The following is a 19,383-nucleotide window of genomic DNA, read 5'->3' as shown; positions in this document are numbered from 1 at the left end:
GCTGTTTCATTTCTGCACAAGCATAGAGTTTTTTTACTTGGATGATTAATCAAATCTGATATTCCTTAAGTAGAAGTAGGAGTATACTGAAGGAGTTTGGGAGGATTTTTTTTTCCTTTTTTTTTTAGTATTGGTTTTTTTGGGGTTTTTTGGGTTTTTTTTGGTTTTGTTTGTTTGTTTGTTTTTGTTTTTTGGTTTGTTTTTTTTGGCGTATACTTCTGGAAACTCTATTAAACTCCATGTTGATGGATATTATGTGTCCTGCTTATAGCATTAAAAAAAATGCACAGCTAGGGTTCATATGCATAATATAAAAAAGATGAATCAATACAGGGAAATTGCATCAGATGCTAACTTATGTAAATCTCTCTGCTGAGTTAGGTGTACTGAGTTCTATGATTAATGAGTTTTGCTCTGAATTGATGGATTTCTTTCTAGGCAAACGTATATTCCAGTATTGCTTGCCTGTCATTTATGGATCTATATTTAAACTTCATTGAGAAGCAATACCCTTTTTTTTTTAATGACCACAAGACAAGATTTATACTTACTCCACTTACTCTAGTTTTTGAATGGCAAAAGGCAAATAGATACTTCCAAAATTAGTCTTAATATTTCTGAATAAGCTAGTTGATTTTTTCTTAAAAGACAGACAGAGAAGTGGTTATTTAAAGCAAAACTGGATACAGTAGGCTTTATTCTAGTTCTGTCTACAGCAGAAATATTAGCTATTGTTTGTATCCAGTTTTCCAAAGTGATGGAAGTGTGTACACCATTCTTTCCAATGGCCACTTTTTTTAATTCAACCCTATTTCTGCATGTATAGGTGGTTGCTGAACATCCAGATGCTTCAAGTGAGGAGATTGAAGAGCTGCTCGAATCGCAGTGGAACATGCTTAGTGAAAAACAGAAAGCTCGCTATAACACAAAGTTTGCCATAGTGACCTCTCCCAAATCTGAAGAAGACTCTGGTAAACGTAAAACTGTGCTAGTGTACTCTAACTAAATTTGATATACATAGTGGCATTAAACTAAGCACATATTTGAGACCCTGTAGGGAAAACAGCTTTCACTGTTTTCCAGTTTTAATTCTTGGTGTTTGTGCCAATAGCAAAGGAATGCCAATGGTTACAATAAACGCAACCCATGAAGTCTACATTTCTTGCTCATTGTTCTGAAAAGTTGTTATATGTAAACCTTCTGCTGTTTAGACATTGCTGATTTCTCATTCTTCTTCTGCCCATAAGCAGCTGCCATTGTTTCCACTGCTTGTTACAAGTGGATGGTGGGAAGGAAAGGTGAAGTGTTAACTCCTAGTAAAATTTGAGATGTTGTTTTTATAGAACAGTTAGAAATGGTTTAAAAAATTTAATCAGTGCTACACCTTTTCTTCATATATGCCTAAAGTGTATTACTTCACATCATCATCAACTCAGGAAGAACTATTCCAGACTTTACTCTGTACCCTTCAGCCATTTGGCATTTTATTGTGCTACTCAAAGTTTTTAGGACTTTGTGCAAGTTTGCAAATACTTTATTTTTTTCTCCTTGTATTTTTGTTGCTTTTTTCTGGTGTTTGTTTTTGATGAACAGTCTCGATTGTTTTCCAAAATATTTGAGGGGGTTTGGAGTTGCTTATTTGAGAAAGGAGGAGGAAGAAGATAGTTTGCCATTTGCATGAGCTTTATCAAATTTAACTAGCTATCATTTTTCAAATTTAAATAGCTTTACAGCACTGTAAGAAGACTTATATGGAAGTATTAGAAGCCAACAGGTGCTGCTTTGGGCAATGACAAGAATGAGAGGGAGTGTTTGAAAGTTTGTGAGACTTGGAAAAATTTGTATAAAAATGGCAGTCAGTTTTGTTAACTATGTGTGTGTGTGTGAAATAACATCATTTTGTGGAAAATTGAAAAGTTTTTAACTTAAAATTTTAAGTGTTAAATATTTGGATATCAGTTTAAAAAAAAAAACACGTTCTGTATCTCTCAAGGTTCATCATTGAAGAATATTGGAGAGGCCAAACGTAAAGTGTTTCAAGACTCACCTAAAAGGAGATCAAGATCCAGAAGTAATTGAAATTTGTGTTCTGTGCAAATAGCTCATCATTATAAGTAGCTGTTGAGTGTATTTTTTATGTAATCACCCACGTATCATAATCTCTTTATTTTATCTCAGATGTTGTCTTCCTTGACGTTAGAACTTTAATGGATCCCAAATTAAATATCTTAACACTGTAGTGCTGAATTTTGTTCACCTTCCTCAGTGTCATATTGCAAGAAATGTAATTGAAATTGTACCTGTACCAGGTGTTTCTAGTACATATATTGTGTACATTTATAGTTACCTACAGAAAATATGTCAGTTCACTTGTTCCCCATCTCAAATCCTCTTATCTTAAACTTGGAAGAATGTTGTGGGATTTCTTTTGCTGGCTTTTTGTAAGTAGCAGGTTCTCCTGGAGCCATTTCAGTCTGCTTTGTGGATTCAGTTGGATCATAGAATATGTCCTAGATTGTTTAGATAAGAACATTAATTTGAAAATTATCCATATTTTCAAGTTGCTATATTTTTAATATTTACAGACATTTGTTCCCACTGAAATAGAATGCTTGTAGCTGTAGGGCAATTTTCAGTTTACATATTTGTGCCCCTGGAGCTTGCAGTTTTCATACTAATAATACTCTGTAGCTTCATAAACTAGAGAGTACTGGAGAGTCTAATTAAGTTGTCATTTCATCTTGATGAAACAGACCACTTTCCAAACCCTCATCTGTCTTTTTGAGGTGCAGACAATAGTGGAACCTGTGGTAGGGATATGTAGATTACTCAGTGACCTTTGGTATTTAGCAGCTGCTTGAACTTAACAGTGAACAACCATCTAAATATATAAATAACTTTGTGGTCTAAAATGGCCAATGTGGTTCTGTTCATAGGATTCAAGTTCATAAAGAAAGGGATCTTATGGTCTCATGTAAAATACAATCAGCTTGTTAGAGTCTGGAATTGCCAGGCCAGAAAGAGAATTAATCTGTACAGTTGGTGATATCTTATCTTTTTCAGAGGCCCCTTAAGAGATGTCACCAGTTAAAGTAGGCTTAAGGAGGGGACTTAGAAAGTAATTTTAGTAGTAAGACACTGTTACAAAGTGGCAGGAGAGTGAAAAGCTGTACAGCTCAATCACATGCAGTCTGATGATGTGAAATAAATGTTGGGCAGTAACATTCAGATCTTAAACTAGTGCTTGTATAGGTAGACTCATCTTTGTAAAATAACTTGAGTATGAAGCAGTTGATTTAGATTTTTTTCTAGATTTAGTCTTTAGCACCAGAAACCAGACCTTAAGCATTAAGAGGTCATCAAACTGTGTAAATGTTTATCCATGTTTTAAAAATAATGACTGAAAGAAAAGTACCTTAAATAACTAGATCAGTTCAAATAATTTCAAAGTGGGTTTTAGATTATTTTTCATGTGAGTTTCCCCCATCCCCCATCCCAAGGTAATTTACATGGAAATAAAAGAAACCAAAAAAAGAGGACAAAGGAGCCTACAGAAGATTTTGAAGTTCAGGAAGCACCTAGGAAAAGACTCAGGATGGATAAACAGAATAATCGGAAGGTAATTATGTCCTTGGTTTGTTGGGGTTGATTTATAGCAGCACCAGTCACATTGCTGTAGTTAAGTTTGTCAGCATTTCCATTTTCAGGATTGAAAAAGAAATGTCCATATATTTTACCAAACTGTTGTCAGTATTCAGAGATCCATGTGAGCTTACCACTGGGGGATTTTTCCCTTTGGTTCTGAGGATGGAGGTAGGACAAGTTGCACTTGCTACTTAAACTGTTCCCCAAAGGAATGTGCAGAGGGAGGCATGACCTCTCTGTGGTGTTATGCTCTGTAGTTCTTTTTCTTTCCTCCTGGTTTGGAGTTAGTTTTACCAGAATGTGAAAGAAATATCTTTAGCCAGTAGTTACTTTAGACAAAAGTCAGAAGAGAGGAAAGCAAGTAAAGCAAAACAGAAAAACTACTTTTCAGAAACAGGAAGGCTATAGGACACTTTAGAGTGGCATGCTGCCCCTTTTCTTGGGTTAAGAGACTGCAGTAAATTTATATTTCTGCAGTATAAGTATATTTATCACACAAATTTCAGGCTCCTTTTATGCTCAGAATTTCAGTGGTACAGCAAGCAAATGAAACAACCTGATAGAAGGCAGTAGATTTATTTTTTTACTGAGTTGTGGAGGTCTTATTTGTAGGTGTCAGTTTGTTTGGTGGGCTGGTTGTTTTGCTAATTCTGTTGATATTGTAGATATTAAGACAACTTGTTGTCTTAGAATTTAATATTAAAATAAGAGAATTTCAGATAGGCTTAATGAGCTGATTAGCAAGGGACAGAGATAATTCTTAATGTTGTTACCTCTGGAGAAAGAAGAGCCAAAAGTGGTTTCTGCACTTCTTGCTGGAATGGGTTAGTCATTGCATATTCATGTGACTTTCTAGGAGCAGTTTTTCAAACCTTTTTAAACTTGTGTCATTGATTTGCATATACAGTAATACATGAGATGAATGGAATAATGAAGTTTACTTATTACAATTAATTCCTCCTATAAAGTCCTTCATTTTTCTGTTCTAAAGGTACTTTCTTGTCCCACCAGCATTTGTACCCTACAGTTACCCTACATTCTCAGAAGTAGGATGAAAGGTGGTTGCAGTTTAGTTCATTCATGAGAGGTTCTGGTATCTTTGGTGCTGTGACACCAAATATATGTGAATATACCAGCAGGAAAATAAATAACTGAATGAGATTATTGATTCCCATAATATTCATAGCACTAATGGCTATGAATAGCACTGACTTTATGATGTGCATTTTAAAAATGTTGTTCTCTCTCTGGTCAGTTTATCAGAACTGCTTACAAGGGGGTTGATGTGTATATATATTAGGTGGTTTGGAAACTCTAAATGCATATAGCAGGGTTGTGTTCCACAGAAAGGTCAGATCTGGTTTACAGTTTGTTTCAGGAATTCTCTCTTAGTCTTTTTCCTGCCTTCACAGTTCCAGCTGTATATGCTGCTGCTTAGTAGAACATTCAGTGAATGACAGGGAAAATATGTAATGATTCAGAAAAGCAAACACTAACCATACACCTTCTGCTATTCCCAGTTTACCTGCAGGCTTTAGGTACAATCATTTTGGATAGGAGGAGCTTTGATTTCATGACATTTTACTTGCACAGAGTTGTGGGTTGTACTCTCCCTTTGTCCTTAATTCTTATTTACAAAATCAGAATATTTTCACATAAAGTAACCAACCCATTAGTGCCCATATGGAGGTTTTGAAAAACTAATTTGTTCATTGTTGCTTTGATGATGTATATGAAATGCACATTAACAAAATGGGGGTTCTGTAAAGTGTACTTTAAATTTAAGAATGAACTATCCTGTACATTTTCACAGAATCACAGAATCCTTAGGATTGGAAGGGGCCTCTGGAAATCATCCAGTCCAATCCCCCTGCCAAGACAGGGTCATCTAGAGCAGGTTACACAGGAATGTGTCCAGGTGGGTTTGGAATGTCTCCTGAGATGGAGACTCCACGACCTCTGTGGGCAACTGTTCCAATGCTCTGCCACCCCAAAGTAAAGAAATCTTCCTCATGCTGAGGTGGAACTTTGTGTGGTTTAGTTTATGGCCATTACTCTTTGTCTTGTCACTGGGCACCAGAAAAGAGTCTGGCACCCTCCTCCTGACACCCTCTTTTCTTTCATTTTTGCCCAGAAGTGTAACAGTAATCTTAGCAAACCCATACTGGGATCCTCTGGTGGCATTGGTGGTAGGCAGCTCAGAGCTCAGTAAAAGCACAACATGGCACATCTCTAGCCATTTGTGTTTATTTTTACAAAGAAATCAGTTCCCTGGCCTTTGAGGTGTTCACCGACACATCTTTGGTAAATCTGATTGTCAGATGAAGTTTGTGAAAAAGCATGTAAAGCATTGGAAATGTGTGTAAAGCTTTCTGTTCAGTAGAGTTGTGCTTATTAATCAGGTGGGCATGACAGGGTTAAGTATTCTAGGCTACAGTTTTAGTAATTTGAATGAATTTGTAACTTAAGAAATGGAAAAAAAAATAGTGCATGTGTAAGGAGCAATGTCTTCATTTTGACAAAGATTTGACAAAAACTTCCCCTGTTTTTGACCTAAACTTTTAATCATGAATTCTCAATCTGGAGCAAATTTAGATATTGTTCATTTTCCCTTGAAAATAGTGGTTTTATTTTGGAAATGCTGAAACAATCTTAACCATAGTAATTTTTAAAATGGCACTGCTATAAGTTATGGAGTTGCAAGCAAGTCTCTCTGAGACTTAGATTTCTGCACAGGGTTTACTCTCAAATTTCTATACTAATTCTGCAATTTAATAATTAAAGGTCTTAATTTGACCCGTTTGTACAAAGAATAGTAAGGGTAATTTACAAGTTTTGTGTTTAGCACTCCCCCTTTTGATATGCTGAATTTGGGATGGATAAGTGGGATGCTGAAGTACTGTGTTCTTTAATATTTCTCATTTGTTTATAGGTTTGTACCCTGTGCTGTAAATGAGTTTTAAAGTTCACTTAAGTGGGGCTAGTTTAACTGCAGTACCATTCAGATATTTGTAAAGACACTTCCTTTTGAATGACATAAATCCAGAACTAATTGCCAGATGTATCCAACCACTCATAAATTAGGAGTTTTTTTATTTTTTCATATTTTTTTTTGTGACAGAGGGAGACAAGCAATGACAAAACAGCAAAAACAAACTCTTCTAAGGTCACAGAAACCTCCTCTTCACAAAAGAACCAGTCAGGTAATGTGGTCAGAATAAGTTTTAATGTAACTTTTTCAATTAAATACTTTTAAAATGCCAGCGGCTAAATTCCGCTGACTCAGCGAGCAGTTGCAGTTGTGCCACAGCTGGGGGGGAGCCCTGTTCCTTCACTGCCCTCCTGCAGCTGGATCCTGGACTGAAACTGTGCATTGCTGACTGAGAGCAGCAGTTCACAAGTTCCCTGTGGGATGGCACCAGATTAAAGCTGGTGCCCCAGGTCTTGGTGAGCGGGGAACAAGCCCTGCTGCTCCCCTTTGCCCCCTGCACTGGCCCAGTAAAACAGGTGCAGTGGCCATCAGTGTCATTAGGTACTTTGGGTTTTAGTTCTTTGACATGGTGCTTGATGGGAGGCAGTGTGGAGCATTAGAGGGAATTCTGTAGAACCCTGGATGGAAACACCAAAGTGAGACTTGTTAATGATGCTCAAGTTGAAGGTAACTGCTATCAGAGCATGTCTCTGCAGGTGTTACAGTGGTTTGCCAAAGACAAGCGAGCTCCAGCAAGTCCTGCACGGTGTAGGAGTGGTGATGTGCCATGGCTAATGTGTGGTACTTGGCTCCTGTATATAAATTTTCTCTTAACAAAGTGTTAGTGGTACTCAGATTGTGATGAGCTCACGTAGGCCTTCTCATATAACTGCTATAAGAGATCTTAAGTCACAAGATACTTTGATTTTAATAGAAATGAAATTATAAAAATTTGGGAAAACATTTAGCACATATTTGATTAATGGAGACCTTTATTTTTAAAATCAAGCCAAAATACATGGCTTCAAAAGCTTCATGTTCATTCAGTCCTATGTAGGTGCCCAGAAGACTTACCTAAATAATTCCTTCTTGTATTTGAAGGAATATTTTAAATGGCTTCAGGGAGATAACATTTTAAAGTTCCAAACTTCACTTTGTAAACCAAAATTATTTTACAGCAACGAAAAATCTGTCTGATGCATGTAAACCTCTGAAGAAGCGAAATCGGGCTTCAGCAGCAGAATCTTCAACTCTTGCTTTTAGCAAGAGTTCATCTCCTTCAGCTTCCTTAACTGAGAATGAGGTAAAAAAAAAGTGGTGTTTGCACACAGCCATTTAATTACAGAAATTATCAGGTGTGAACCTTGTTTAAAAAAAAAAAAAAAGCAAAACTCAAAGGCGAATTCTCTAACGTTGGTGCTCTAGACAAGTTCCAGTTTTGGCCTCTGTGAATCTGTTACCGTGTGCATTGCAAATCATTTATTGTAACACCAACGTCTGCTTTGGGGACGTCGAGATATTATTGTGGTTTTTAATGTATTTACCAACAACGTTTTAGAATTGTAACCTTCTATTAGAGGCAAAGTAAAATGCCAGTGTGTTCTGTATTTTCTTCTACAGATTTTTATGTAAGTGTACTACATTAGTTACATTATGTAACTCAATATTGTCATGTTGCCATAGCTTTTATATCAAAGCAGATTTCCTAATCCTCTGTTTGATCTAGAACTGGACAGTCTTCTGAGCAGAGCCCCTTTTAACTCAAATTAATTTTCAGGCTGTTTTAGTGCTATTTCTCTGTGATGCAAATAGCTCCAACCCCAGTAGAGTTAAACAGGCAGTGAAGGGTGTATCTTTTTGATACTTGCTAATCATAGTCTTAGCTCTGCATATTTGGAACTGTGATTCTTCTCAGTTGACATACAATAAATGAAATGTATGTACCAGAAGTGTATTCATACAATCCATTAAACCATTCCCCAAGTCATCTACACTGTTAAAACCAATCAGCCAAAGAGTGGCAGCATGAGGGTGAAGTATGCATGCTGTTTTGCAGGTGGGTTTGGATCTGTAGTTGGTAGGATTTAGTAAAATATCCATAGACAAACAGCTTCACCCAGTCTGTGTTACAAAAACTGTAGAAAAAATACTTGCCTGCTAACAAGGGAATAGGGCTTCCAGCTCTCCTGGAGACTTTCATCTCCCCTAACAAATGCATGAGGTGCTGTAGTGAATGCAGTTAAAATATCTAGGCAATGTTCAGTAAACAGTTTACCTTTGGGTAGGGGAAAAAGATTGCATGTTAATGGCTGTATATCTTTACTGTAACTGGAAAAACATTTTAACTAAAAAACCTCAATAAATACTCCCTCCTGTACCCCAATAAAACAAGCAAAGGGGGTCCCACAGGAAATAATGTTCATAGCAGCAGCCAGGTAAAGTAATACTTATGTTGTTTTCTCAGTTGAGAGACTCCCATCTTTTGTCTTACCAGCTTCTGCTGGATTGGCTTTGCTGGTGGGACCTGCTGTGTAATGGTCTATTTGGGGCTCTCTATTCAACCAGACTAGTTTAAGGAAAAATCAGGGGGGTTTTGGCTGAAATTATGCATCTCTAAATATTGGGGACTCAGAAGAAAGATTCTTCTCTTTCTCAAGATTATGATTATAAAATGAATTATCCAGAAGTCTTTCTTAACAAAAGACTCTTTTTTGTAGTATTTTGGGTTGTAACATAATGGTTCATATGTAAGAAAGGATGTGGTTGTATCTTACGTATGGCTGAGATGGAAATTCTAAAACTTAGCACTAATTTACTCAGCTACTGCTAAACAGTAAAAGATCTGAGAAAAATTACCTTCATACACTGCTCACAGAACACAGGTACACAAATTAGAAAGTGAATTGTTTTCAAAGGGTTAAAATATCAAAAAAAAAAAAAAGTCCCAAACAGCATAACTGAAAACACACCTTGTTAAATAATTTTGGGAGACTGGGTGCAGGGGGAAGTAGATTAATGGACTAAATCCTTGGACTGGTTAAAGCTACACTGACCTGAACTTGGACCAACTAAGGATTGGGCCCAGTTTGTTTCCTATGTTAGATATATTTTTGCTGTTAAATAAAACAAAAATTTCAGGCATGTGTTTCAGAAATTAATATTGACCTGCTCTACAAAACAAGGAAAGACAAAAATTCTGGATTGTGTGGGTGGCTCTTAAAAACTTTTCCCCCTTTTGTATTTTTATTTAGCACTTGTCTAAACAGCTAAATATGTGTGTGTCCTGAGAGCATTCATGTGGAGAGAAACTTTCCCAGTATTAAGGGAAAGTTTTTTTAAAAATAAACACAGTCAGGTAATGGTGAAAGCCTTGCACAGCTAATTGAGTAGGATGTAATTCTTCTCAACTTTAAATAGATTTAATGATTAACTTTCACATTTCTGTGTTCACTATAAAACTTCTAAGTGTTCGTTGAGGTGCTCTCTTAACAAGTATAGGGAAAATTCTGTGTATTCTACAAGCACATACATCTCCACAAGGTGTATATAGGAGGAATCTGGTCTTTTTTTTCCCTTCTCCTTTCTTTTTCTCCCATACTCTTTGTGAACAGCTTGTTCCAGAATGGAACCTGGATGTGACTGTTACTTGTCAAGAACTGTTGTTAACTACAGACCCCTTAAATGTTTGTCCTTTTCAACCAGGTTCTAGGAAAGATGTGCTCAGTTCTTTCTTGTTTGAAAGATGCATCTTATTTGACATTTAAAAAAATATTTTAAATGCCTTTTGTTGTTATTAGGGGATATTTTTTAAATGGGGTTTATTTGAAATACTATAAAATCAGGCATGGCCAAATTTTCAGTTGATAAATTACTTTGAGAGGGAGATAAGAGTGGGAGTGTTGACTTGTTCAAACATATTTATAGATGTGACATATTAGAGATTAAAGGTTCACTCCCTTCAAAAAATTGGGCTTTGAAGTTGTTGTAAGAGGGGTGGACAGAAGCAGTGAAGTGTTTATACAGGAATAAATGAATTTCATACCTGCATTTAATTTTGAAACTAAACAATTTTACTTCTAGGCACTTGACTCAAGTCACTTATGTGAAATATGATTTTGTTGAAATATAATTCTTAATGAGCAACTGGTAGGGCCAGATGTGAAAAAGATACTCAACACTGGAGTCTGCAAAAGCTTGGAGTAGTTTTTTACTGGCTATGTAAGACTTGGTGTAAGCATCCAAAAGCACATATTTGTGAGAAGAGATGCAGATGGTGTATTTTAATTTCTTGTTTTACCTTGGCCCTCCACCCCCCAATAATGTAGTAGGTGCCAGTAAGAGTGTAATCAGTATTTTTTTAATAAATAAAAAAGACTTTACGTTACCATTACTGCTGGATTATTAGCACACCTGGTGTGTTTGCATGAAACATATCTGCTTTAGCTTTTCAATCAATTTTTGTGATTATTGTCTGGCTTCATTAAACTGGATGAATTTGTTGACAGCAGATAAGTGTCAAAGTATGGTGCAGACCATAGGTACTACTTACAAACTTTGTCAAAAAACTGTAATCTTTTCCTAAGAGAGGACAAAATAAAGCACATGTGATACTCTCTAAGTTAGCCAGCCTGTCCTTCATCACACCCTCAAGTCTGAGCTGGCCAGCAGATGGCAGCTTAAAGAAGCCTGGGAAAGATTTGAAGAGGTGCTTTTATTTTAATTTCATTACATCTTCCTTAGAGGAATTCTTTCTTCCCTTCTGTGGCAACCAGTGTCAAAACAAGCTCAGTTCCTGGTTATAGCTACAAATTTTTGTGTTTCCAAGGCCTAACAATGCAAATTATAATAATGCAAGCCTTAATGCTCTTTTTCTTCATATTAAACAGTGGATTTTTCCCCCCATTATTGGTTTGAGACAGATTTCATTTATCTGCATTTTTAATGGGCATTAGCATGTAAACACAAAGGAGAAAACATGTACAGCTCTTAAAAGGTAAGGTGTTTGCTTGAGGAAGCAGTCATGAGACATGCACAGCTTGCAACTCAAAAAGTACATCAGCTCCATTTATCATCCCTGGAGTCTAGTTGTCCTAGAATATGCAACTAAAAACTTTTACTGAAGGTGAAAATAACTGACTTTTTGATCCTAAGAACAGGAAGGAAGAAGGGAATTCGTGTTATTTTAAACAAACTCCTGATTTAAAGAAAAAGCAGTTGCTGTTGACCTTGCAGGTTGTTAAACAAAATCACCGTGCTTCTAGCATTTCATTCAAGCTTCCTGCAAATATAATTCTCTCTTCTAAACATTGCTTAAGGATAACTTAATATATAGTGCCACCTTACATCCTGTGTTTTAGCAGACAGTTGTTTCCTGTGTTTGTTTCTGTATGCCTATGATTTTATTTTTTTTCCCCAGTAAGCAATCAGGGGTACATTTTTATGGAACACTGCAAGTAGTTGGACTTGTTCCTTGATAAACCTCTGCTAAAGCCTCTAACATTTTACATGATCTGCATCACCCACCAGACCATACAGTTTTGTTACAATGGTTCTATTTTCACATGGAAAAAAGTTCAAAGCTTCACATTTGTTCTTTGACAGCACATTCTGTGTAGAAAATTAAGTTTCTTGTGTACTTACTCTCCTCTTGTGTGTTACTTAGGCTTCAGAGTGCAGAGTATCTGTTAACTGAATGTTTACATGATGTAGGTTTTTATTCTGCATCCCCTACCAAAGTATCATGAGTATCTGTAGGCAATTTTATGCTGTTTTAAAATGTTCTCATAGTTTTAATTAACTTTCCAGGCAAATTCAGAAATGCATAATATCCTTATCTGAAACGTCTAACTCCTGCTAATAATAAAAATGAAACTTGTCCCAGGCTGTCTTTTTTTTGCTATTACAGTACTGTGTACACTGTGGCACCGCATACTTAAAGAATTTATCTAGTCTAGCAGTATGGGCCAAAATATCACTCTTCATTCAGTTCAGGAATTCTTATATGAAATAAAGGAAATGTTAACTGTAACTCAATTGGCTCTGTCAGTTTTTCTGTCTCTGTGTGGGTGCACGATAGATTGTCTTTTCAATACAGCCTGACCTGTTTGTATGTTGCTTATTGACTTACTCTTACATCAGTTGTTCTTAGAGTAAAAAACTAAACCAAAACAAACCCAACCCCTCTAGCTGCTCAGATTTTGTTAATAAGAAAAAAATAGGCAGTTGGGTTTTATCTGTATGAAAGGTGGAAGAGTTTATCAGAACATGCATCCCCCAAGCTTTATATAGAGAGCTCTTAGCCAGCCCAGCCCACTTCCTCCTGGGGGACTGTGGTGTAGAAATCACTGACTCTAAAGTCTTGTCAGGAAGTCTGAGATTGTAGCTGTGTCCTGAGTGTTAGGGAAAGTGAAACTTAGTGGGCAGCAGCATTCAGAGCTCATGAAGATGTGCCTCTTTAATTGCCTGTGAAAAGATGCTATGTATCTTTTGTATATGATATGTTAATATCATATTATCATAATATATATCATGGCAGGTGACCTGAGAGGATGTTGTTTAAGACATCCCTGTAAAAGGTGCAGGTCACTCTTTGTGGGCCCTTTCTTTTATAAATGCTGCTGCTTCTGCCCTGCAGGAGACTTGCCTGCCAAGCAAGCAGGAGGAAATAATTTCCTGCCATGCTTTGTTTTCATTTTATGTACCCCTAGCTCTAAGATAAATGTACATAGTGGGGTGTGTTTCCTTTTGATGTCCTACAGCCTGCATTATAAAGCAAGTGATGCTCAAGTAAACCAGTGGGAAGTGGGAGGGGTTACCTTCTTTGGATCTCAGAAAATTTGTCCTTTAGTTGTTTCTGTTACTGCTTGAACAGAACGTGACAGAAGAACGTCGTTGTCTTGAATGACTAAGACCAAAGCTTGTATTCTTAAGGCTTAAGAAGGCTGTTACACAAGCAGATGTGAGTAATACAAGAAGGGCTTTTATTAGACAGAGTGAATTGATCAAGTGATTTTTTGAAGAAATTTTTTTGGACAAAAGTTGTGCTTTGGTAGCTGAAAAAGTCTAAAGGGGTGTGTGGCTGGTGGAGTAGCGTCTGTTGGAGCCTGTTCCAGTGTAGGCACCATAGATGTTCAAATGTTAACAACTTCTTCAATCTGAATTTCCAAATTTGTTTAGAGCCTTCAAGCATGGCAGGAAAACCTTGTCTGAGTTGGATCTAGGAGAGGGGAGGTCCCAGGGAAGCTGATGAGCACAGAAGTGTTGATGTTCATTGTGCAATTGCCAACACACAGTGAATAGTATCTGGGACTTGATTCTGCTCCATGAGACAGAAGTTTTTGCCTTAGCAAATATTGATGCTGGTCCTTCAGGACAGCCTTTAGCCAGGAAGTGCTTCAAGGGAAGGAAAAAATACATACCATGACCCCCTCCCCACCTCCTAGGGTAACACTGAGCCAGCAAGGATGCTTTCTTAGATCAGCTGTTGAAAATGAAGACTTAATCCTAAATCTAAAACAAAAGGCACATTTAATATAAGCCAGGTCACCAGCTGATCAAGCAGAATGTTTGCAATTTTTTGTTCTTACTGTCATAACTTCCTAAATTCCCAGGCTCTGGATGGCATGAGTACAGGTACTTTATTTTCAGACCTAGAATTTCTGAACCTTTTTTTCTTTGAAATTACAGAGCAGTGATTTTGCTGGCTCTGGTATTTACTCTGATTTTGGAGCTGTCTGAAAGGAAGGAGACAATTTTAAGTGGAGGAAAAAAAAGAAAAAAATTCAAGTGGGTGGAGCAAATGTCTACATCAGTATTTGACTTCATCTGCTCCTTTGAGCCACAGCATGGTTTGAATTTTTAAATTTCAGTTTATCACAGCTTAAATCCTGTATCAATATGATTGGATGCCAGCTGAGAATATGTCACTACCTTTTTTTTTTTAATAAGTGACATTTCAGCCACCCAGATGTGAAAGGAGCAATACCATTTGCAAAGTTCACCCACGTGGTTCTAGAAATATGCAAGCCGAGTGTACATCCCAGCTAGCATTTAACTCTTCCTTGTAAAAAGCCAGAGGGAATGAAGAATTGCCTTGCATTTCTGCCAAGGTGTGTGGCTGAGCCTGGAATCAGGTACCTAGTTATAAAAAATGCTTTAAAAATTGTAGTAGACCTGGCTTTAGTATTTAGATGCACTGTGAGAAATGTTTCCCTGTGTTAGTGCTTGTCCTTGCACCTTTAATTGGTGGTGCAGTGAGCTGTGCAGTTCACTCAGGCTCAGCCTTGCAGCTGCAGGACTCGTGTTACAGCTGGAGGAAGTCTTGCAGGAGGAAAACATTGAGAAGTGATTTTGTACACAAAATCTGTGTATAGAGTCTTCTGTCAAATTGACTTCCTGCCTACCACCCTTTAATCATTTTAGAGTGCTTCAGACAAAAGACAAAATTAAGAATATAAACATATAAACTCAGAAAATGCACATAGCTGACTCAGTTTAATTCCTCTCAATGCTCTAGTGTGTTTTCTTATTCTAACTATTGTGTAGGGTTGCACACATTTCCTCCTCTAAGCCTGCTTGGCAACCTCTGAAAACCAAACACTTATTTACTCAATATAATCATGCCAAGGAAACTCCATTATTCTACCCACAGTCCTTGCATCTGTATGCACATGTAGGTCCCTTTTGCACATAACAAGCAGAAGTAGTCCAGGAAGCAGGAAGAAAAAGTAAATATCACCCTTATACTGAGCAATTAAACAGTTACCAGTGTTCAGCAATGCTTGTTGATGTAATCTGGCTTTGTACATCAAATATTGCAGTGTGCAAAGCATGTTCATTCAGTTATGAATTCATGCTGAAGATGGTTTTTACAAGCATTGTTACATAGTCTTTCTAAAAATAGGTTGGCATTTGTCTGAAAGAATCCCTTAGGCACTTCTTTGGTTATTGTGAACAGGGAATTTTAGCATATAGTTCAAAAGAAAATTCAAAATACTTTGGGGGATTTGAAGGCTTTATATGCTGATCCCTGTACCGTTGTGGGCCTGAGTAACTGTTCCAAAAATACAGTAGTGGTATAAAATGTATGCTCAAAATACCTTGAGATGAGTAAACCCAGTTGTTTAATGACCCATTGCTACAATTTCTGTCTTTTGAAGGGTAAAAATACAATGCTAATCACAAAGAATTTACAGAGACGCCAAAACTTTGTCCTAGTTTGACTGAGTAGTTAATTTTTTTCAATAATAAAGCTATGGGGAACTTGGAAAAATGCAGTAATGTGTCCCTACATGTTCCCTTTTGAGTTTTATGTGTGTAAGTAGTGAATAATGACTGAGACATGTGGGAAAGGAAGGATTGCCTTGGGAGCCTGATGGGAAATTGGTCATTTCTGTGAGTACTAATGTTATTTGGAGCCTCACTAACCCCTGAAGTCAGTTCTGGCCTGCCCCACATGAAGAGCATGAATTGGTTTTTAGGCTGTTTTCCTCCCTTTTTCTCACTTGTGGATGCAGGTGCAGAGTTTCCAGTAGAAGGAGCTGCATTTGATTTCTGAAATACCAGTCATGCTCAGTGTTCAGGCAGTGAAGTGTGAAAGCCTCTACAGGCAAATTCTCAAAAATAACATTGATGTTCAGTGGTTGAAGGGAAAGGGAAGGAAAGCCTGACTGATGTGCAGTGTGTGAAGGTGATGGTGCTTGCACTGATCCTCACTTCAGCAGAGGAAGGGTGTCCTTGTCACAGCAGCAGTAACTGCTGAAGAGGAGATGATGGCAGAGTTCAGGTACAATTTCAGTGCAGAAACTTGGCACTTGCTTAAAGTCTGAAGTGAATAGCCTTGGCATTTTCCCCCCTGAATTTATGCTCTTTAAAACAGTCCTTTGCCTTTATGAGAAATAAGAAATTACTGCAAATGTAAAGCAGAATAAAATAGCTACAAATTGCCAATTAACATGTTTTGCAATTAATCTAAAGGTTGATTACTTTGAACCGCAGCCTGAATTTCAGAAGAGTTAATTATGTACCATTTTCTTTGCTAGGAGGATTATATTACAAAAGCAAGGACAAGACAAGCTTTGGTATGATTACAAGGGAAAGATGTATATTTGTGACTTAACAAGTAAAGTAAGAAGCCCCCCCAAACCTGTCCAGATTGTATTGAGGGCTGTGTTTTGGGCTCTGGTGTGTGAACTGTTAAAAACTTCCCCAGAAGTGTTCTGTTTCATTGCAGAGGTGGCTGTGTCACGTCAGCATGAGCTGATTTCTAGCAATCTTCTTGTAAATCATCTTTACTTAGTGACTGTTTCAATCTATACATATTTTAATTGCAAAACTCAGTGTCCCCCAGATGAATCAGAACCTGTTAGGGCTGCTACAGCTTGCTGGGGGTACAAGTGCAGTTTTCCCAACCACCTCATGCTGTTCCTCTCTTAGGTTCTGTGTTATTTCTGAGAAACACTGGATGAAGGGTTGGCTCAGCCTCTTCTCCACAGGCCTCAGGGAACAGATGCTCTTTTACTTCCCTGACATTTCCATTGGCTATTCTGGGATAACTGCAGGAGCTGAGGTGTTGAATTCCAATTCTCTACATAGAGGGAGCTTTCCTCAAAGATGTCTGGTAGACAGTGTGTCACTTCCTGCAAGTTACAAATAAGGGTCCAATTAAATTATCTTAAAGAAATGCATCCCTTTCTTATGACAGGAAATCTGCTACACTTCCCCTTCATTAGGGCCCTGAGCTGTGAAATCTGCTAGTGAAGTGTGTGAGCTGTGTGTGGATTATGGCTCTTGGAGAGGATGTTAAAGCTCTGCTCACGGTGGCAAGGATGAAGAAATGCATCCTGCAGTGTGCACCAGGCCACAGGGTTGTATCACTGAGCTGTGCATGGATTATGGCTTTTGGAGAGGATGGTTAAAGCTCTGCTCATGGTGGCAAGGATGAACAGTCACAAAGTAAAGATGATTTACAGGGATGTATCACTGAGCTGCTTGTGCATGGAGTGACTCACAGCATTTGAGACAGCCATGAGCAGGTATCTGGTCTTGTCTGTGTAACACAAAACTGGTGCTTAATAGAGCATTTGATTTGTAAAGTGTGTGAGACTCCTGACAGCTGTAAAGGAGAGATTTTGAAAGATACCCTCAGCCTGGATGCCATTCAGTTGATGAACTGAGGGTATTTTGTTCATGCTCCATGTGTTGGTATTTGTGCTTGAAACCTGGCAATAATCTGTAGGTGGATGTAAATTGCCAAGATTTCTCTTGAAATGAGCTGATAGAATTTGGCTTTTGTGGTTGCATTTGTGATGTTGGGTTTGATTCTTGCCAGCAGTGTTCCTTTTTTTGGCTCAGTAACCATTTAATTTAAATAGAGGGCTGATGCATTCACTTTGAGGTGGCAAAATCTCTGTTCTGTAGGAAAATTGATGTCAGCCTGAGGTTCACAAGTGGCTGGGATTTTGTCACGCATATCTAGGGGGATTCTGAAAAACTGCCTTCTGCCAATAGGGCTCCCTTTCCATGTAGAGGTCTGCATCCTTTGGTTGAACAGAGTGTATAAACCAAGGAAAATCTTGGGAAACATTGCTTTGACTCATTCTCTTAACTGAATAAATTTATCACTGGGTATGTGCTGTTTTTCTGCTCTGGTTTTAAAAGCAGTGAGCTGGGGGAAGAGGAGCACCTTCCTCAAGGGCCAGGCTCTGTGGCTCATGCTGGTGGGAATACTGTGTTAACTCAAGGGGTGCTCACAAATGGGTTTTCTCTGGGTTTAGGTATTTTGTAGGGGAAAGGTGGGAAGCCCAGTGTCAGGTTACAGCAAGACTGCTTGTTTTGCTTTGCTTTGTTTTGTTCTGTTTTGTTTTTAAGTGGAAAAGAAATGCAGATCTAAGACCTTCCGTCTTATTTTTCCTTTTTTCTTTTCTAACCATGACTAATTCTGGCTAGTTCAAACAAGAACATAATGAGCTACTAAAAATGTTAGAGCAGTGTGCCACTAATTAATGTTTCTGTGGGAATAGTTTAAACAGAAATGAGCATGTGTGTAAGTTTACTTAAAGCATAAGGGAAATTGGGTTTGTGGTTTTGCCGTGCTCCCACGCTGCCTTCCTTTATCTGCCCCTTCCCAGCAAGAATTTTGCAGGTCACTATTTCACAGCTCCTTCCAGGAGACAGAGATTTCCAGGTGCCTGAACAAAGCAATAATTTTACTTGCAGTTTCTTCTAACCCCTTATGAAATTGTCTGGCAGAATCTCCAAATCACTCCATTTATAGAAATTTTCCTAGGTGAAGTGGAAGTATGAATTTGCACAGAGGAAATGAATTTATACCCTTGTAAGTAATGTGGGGGAAAAAACCCACCAACCAACCAAGAACTGTCAGTCTGATCCAATTTACAAAATATATTTAGACATGATCAAGGAAAGCAAATGTTGAATGGAGGAATGCAAGTTAGCTGGCAGCAGCAGTGAGAATTAATCACTCAGAACTAGGGTTTCTAAAGGGATTTTATAAAAACTAAATCTAGGCCTGGTTTGATCTTAGATTTTTCTTTCTGATTTCAAAACAATAATCTCTGATAAATTTGCACATTACATGGATTGGTTGATAAGGAGGTTGCATGTAGTTGCCTCCAGCATGTAGCTGGGCCATTTTTAGAAAAAGGTGGTTTACTGTAGATAGATATGAGATTCTGTGTCTGAAAACAGAGAGTAAATTCTTCATATAAAGTGGGGTGTCTGTGTCCTGGCAAATGGCTATTGGCAAA

General features: G+C 37.7%; 1 protein-coding gene across 1 annotated transcript in view; it reads left to right on the top strand.

The window, feature by feature from the left end:
• Nucleotides 1–19,383, top strand: part of NSD2 (nuclear receptor binding SET domain protein 2) — a 75,277-nt gene that overhangs the window by 39,174 nt on the left and 16,720 nt on the right. Inside the window, exons 6-9 of the mRNA XM_058804395.1 lie at nt 827–971; nt 3,501–3,619; nt 6,767–6,848; nt 7,795–7,919. Coding sequence (XP_058660378.1) covers nt 827–971; nt 3,501–3,619; nt 6,767–6,848; nt 7,795–7,919 — 471 coding nt within the window. The remainder of the gene's footprint in view (nt 1–826; nt 972–3,500; nt 3,620–6,766; nt 6,849–7,794; nt 7,920–19,383) is intronic.

The sequence above is a fragment of the Ammospiza caudacuta genome, chromosome 4 (assembly GCF_027887145.1).
Source record: "Ammospiza caudacuta isolate bAmmCau1 chromosome 4, bAmmCau1.pri, whole genome shotgun sequence".
In the NCBI taxonomy this organism is placed as follows: Eukaryota; Metazoa; Chordata; class Aves; order Passeriformes; family Passerellidae; genus Ammospiza; species Ammospiza caudacuta.
This window is presented reverse-complemented; position numbering and strand designations above follow the sequence as displayed.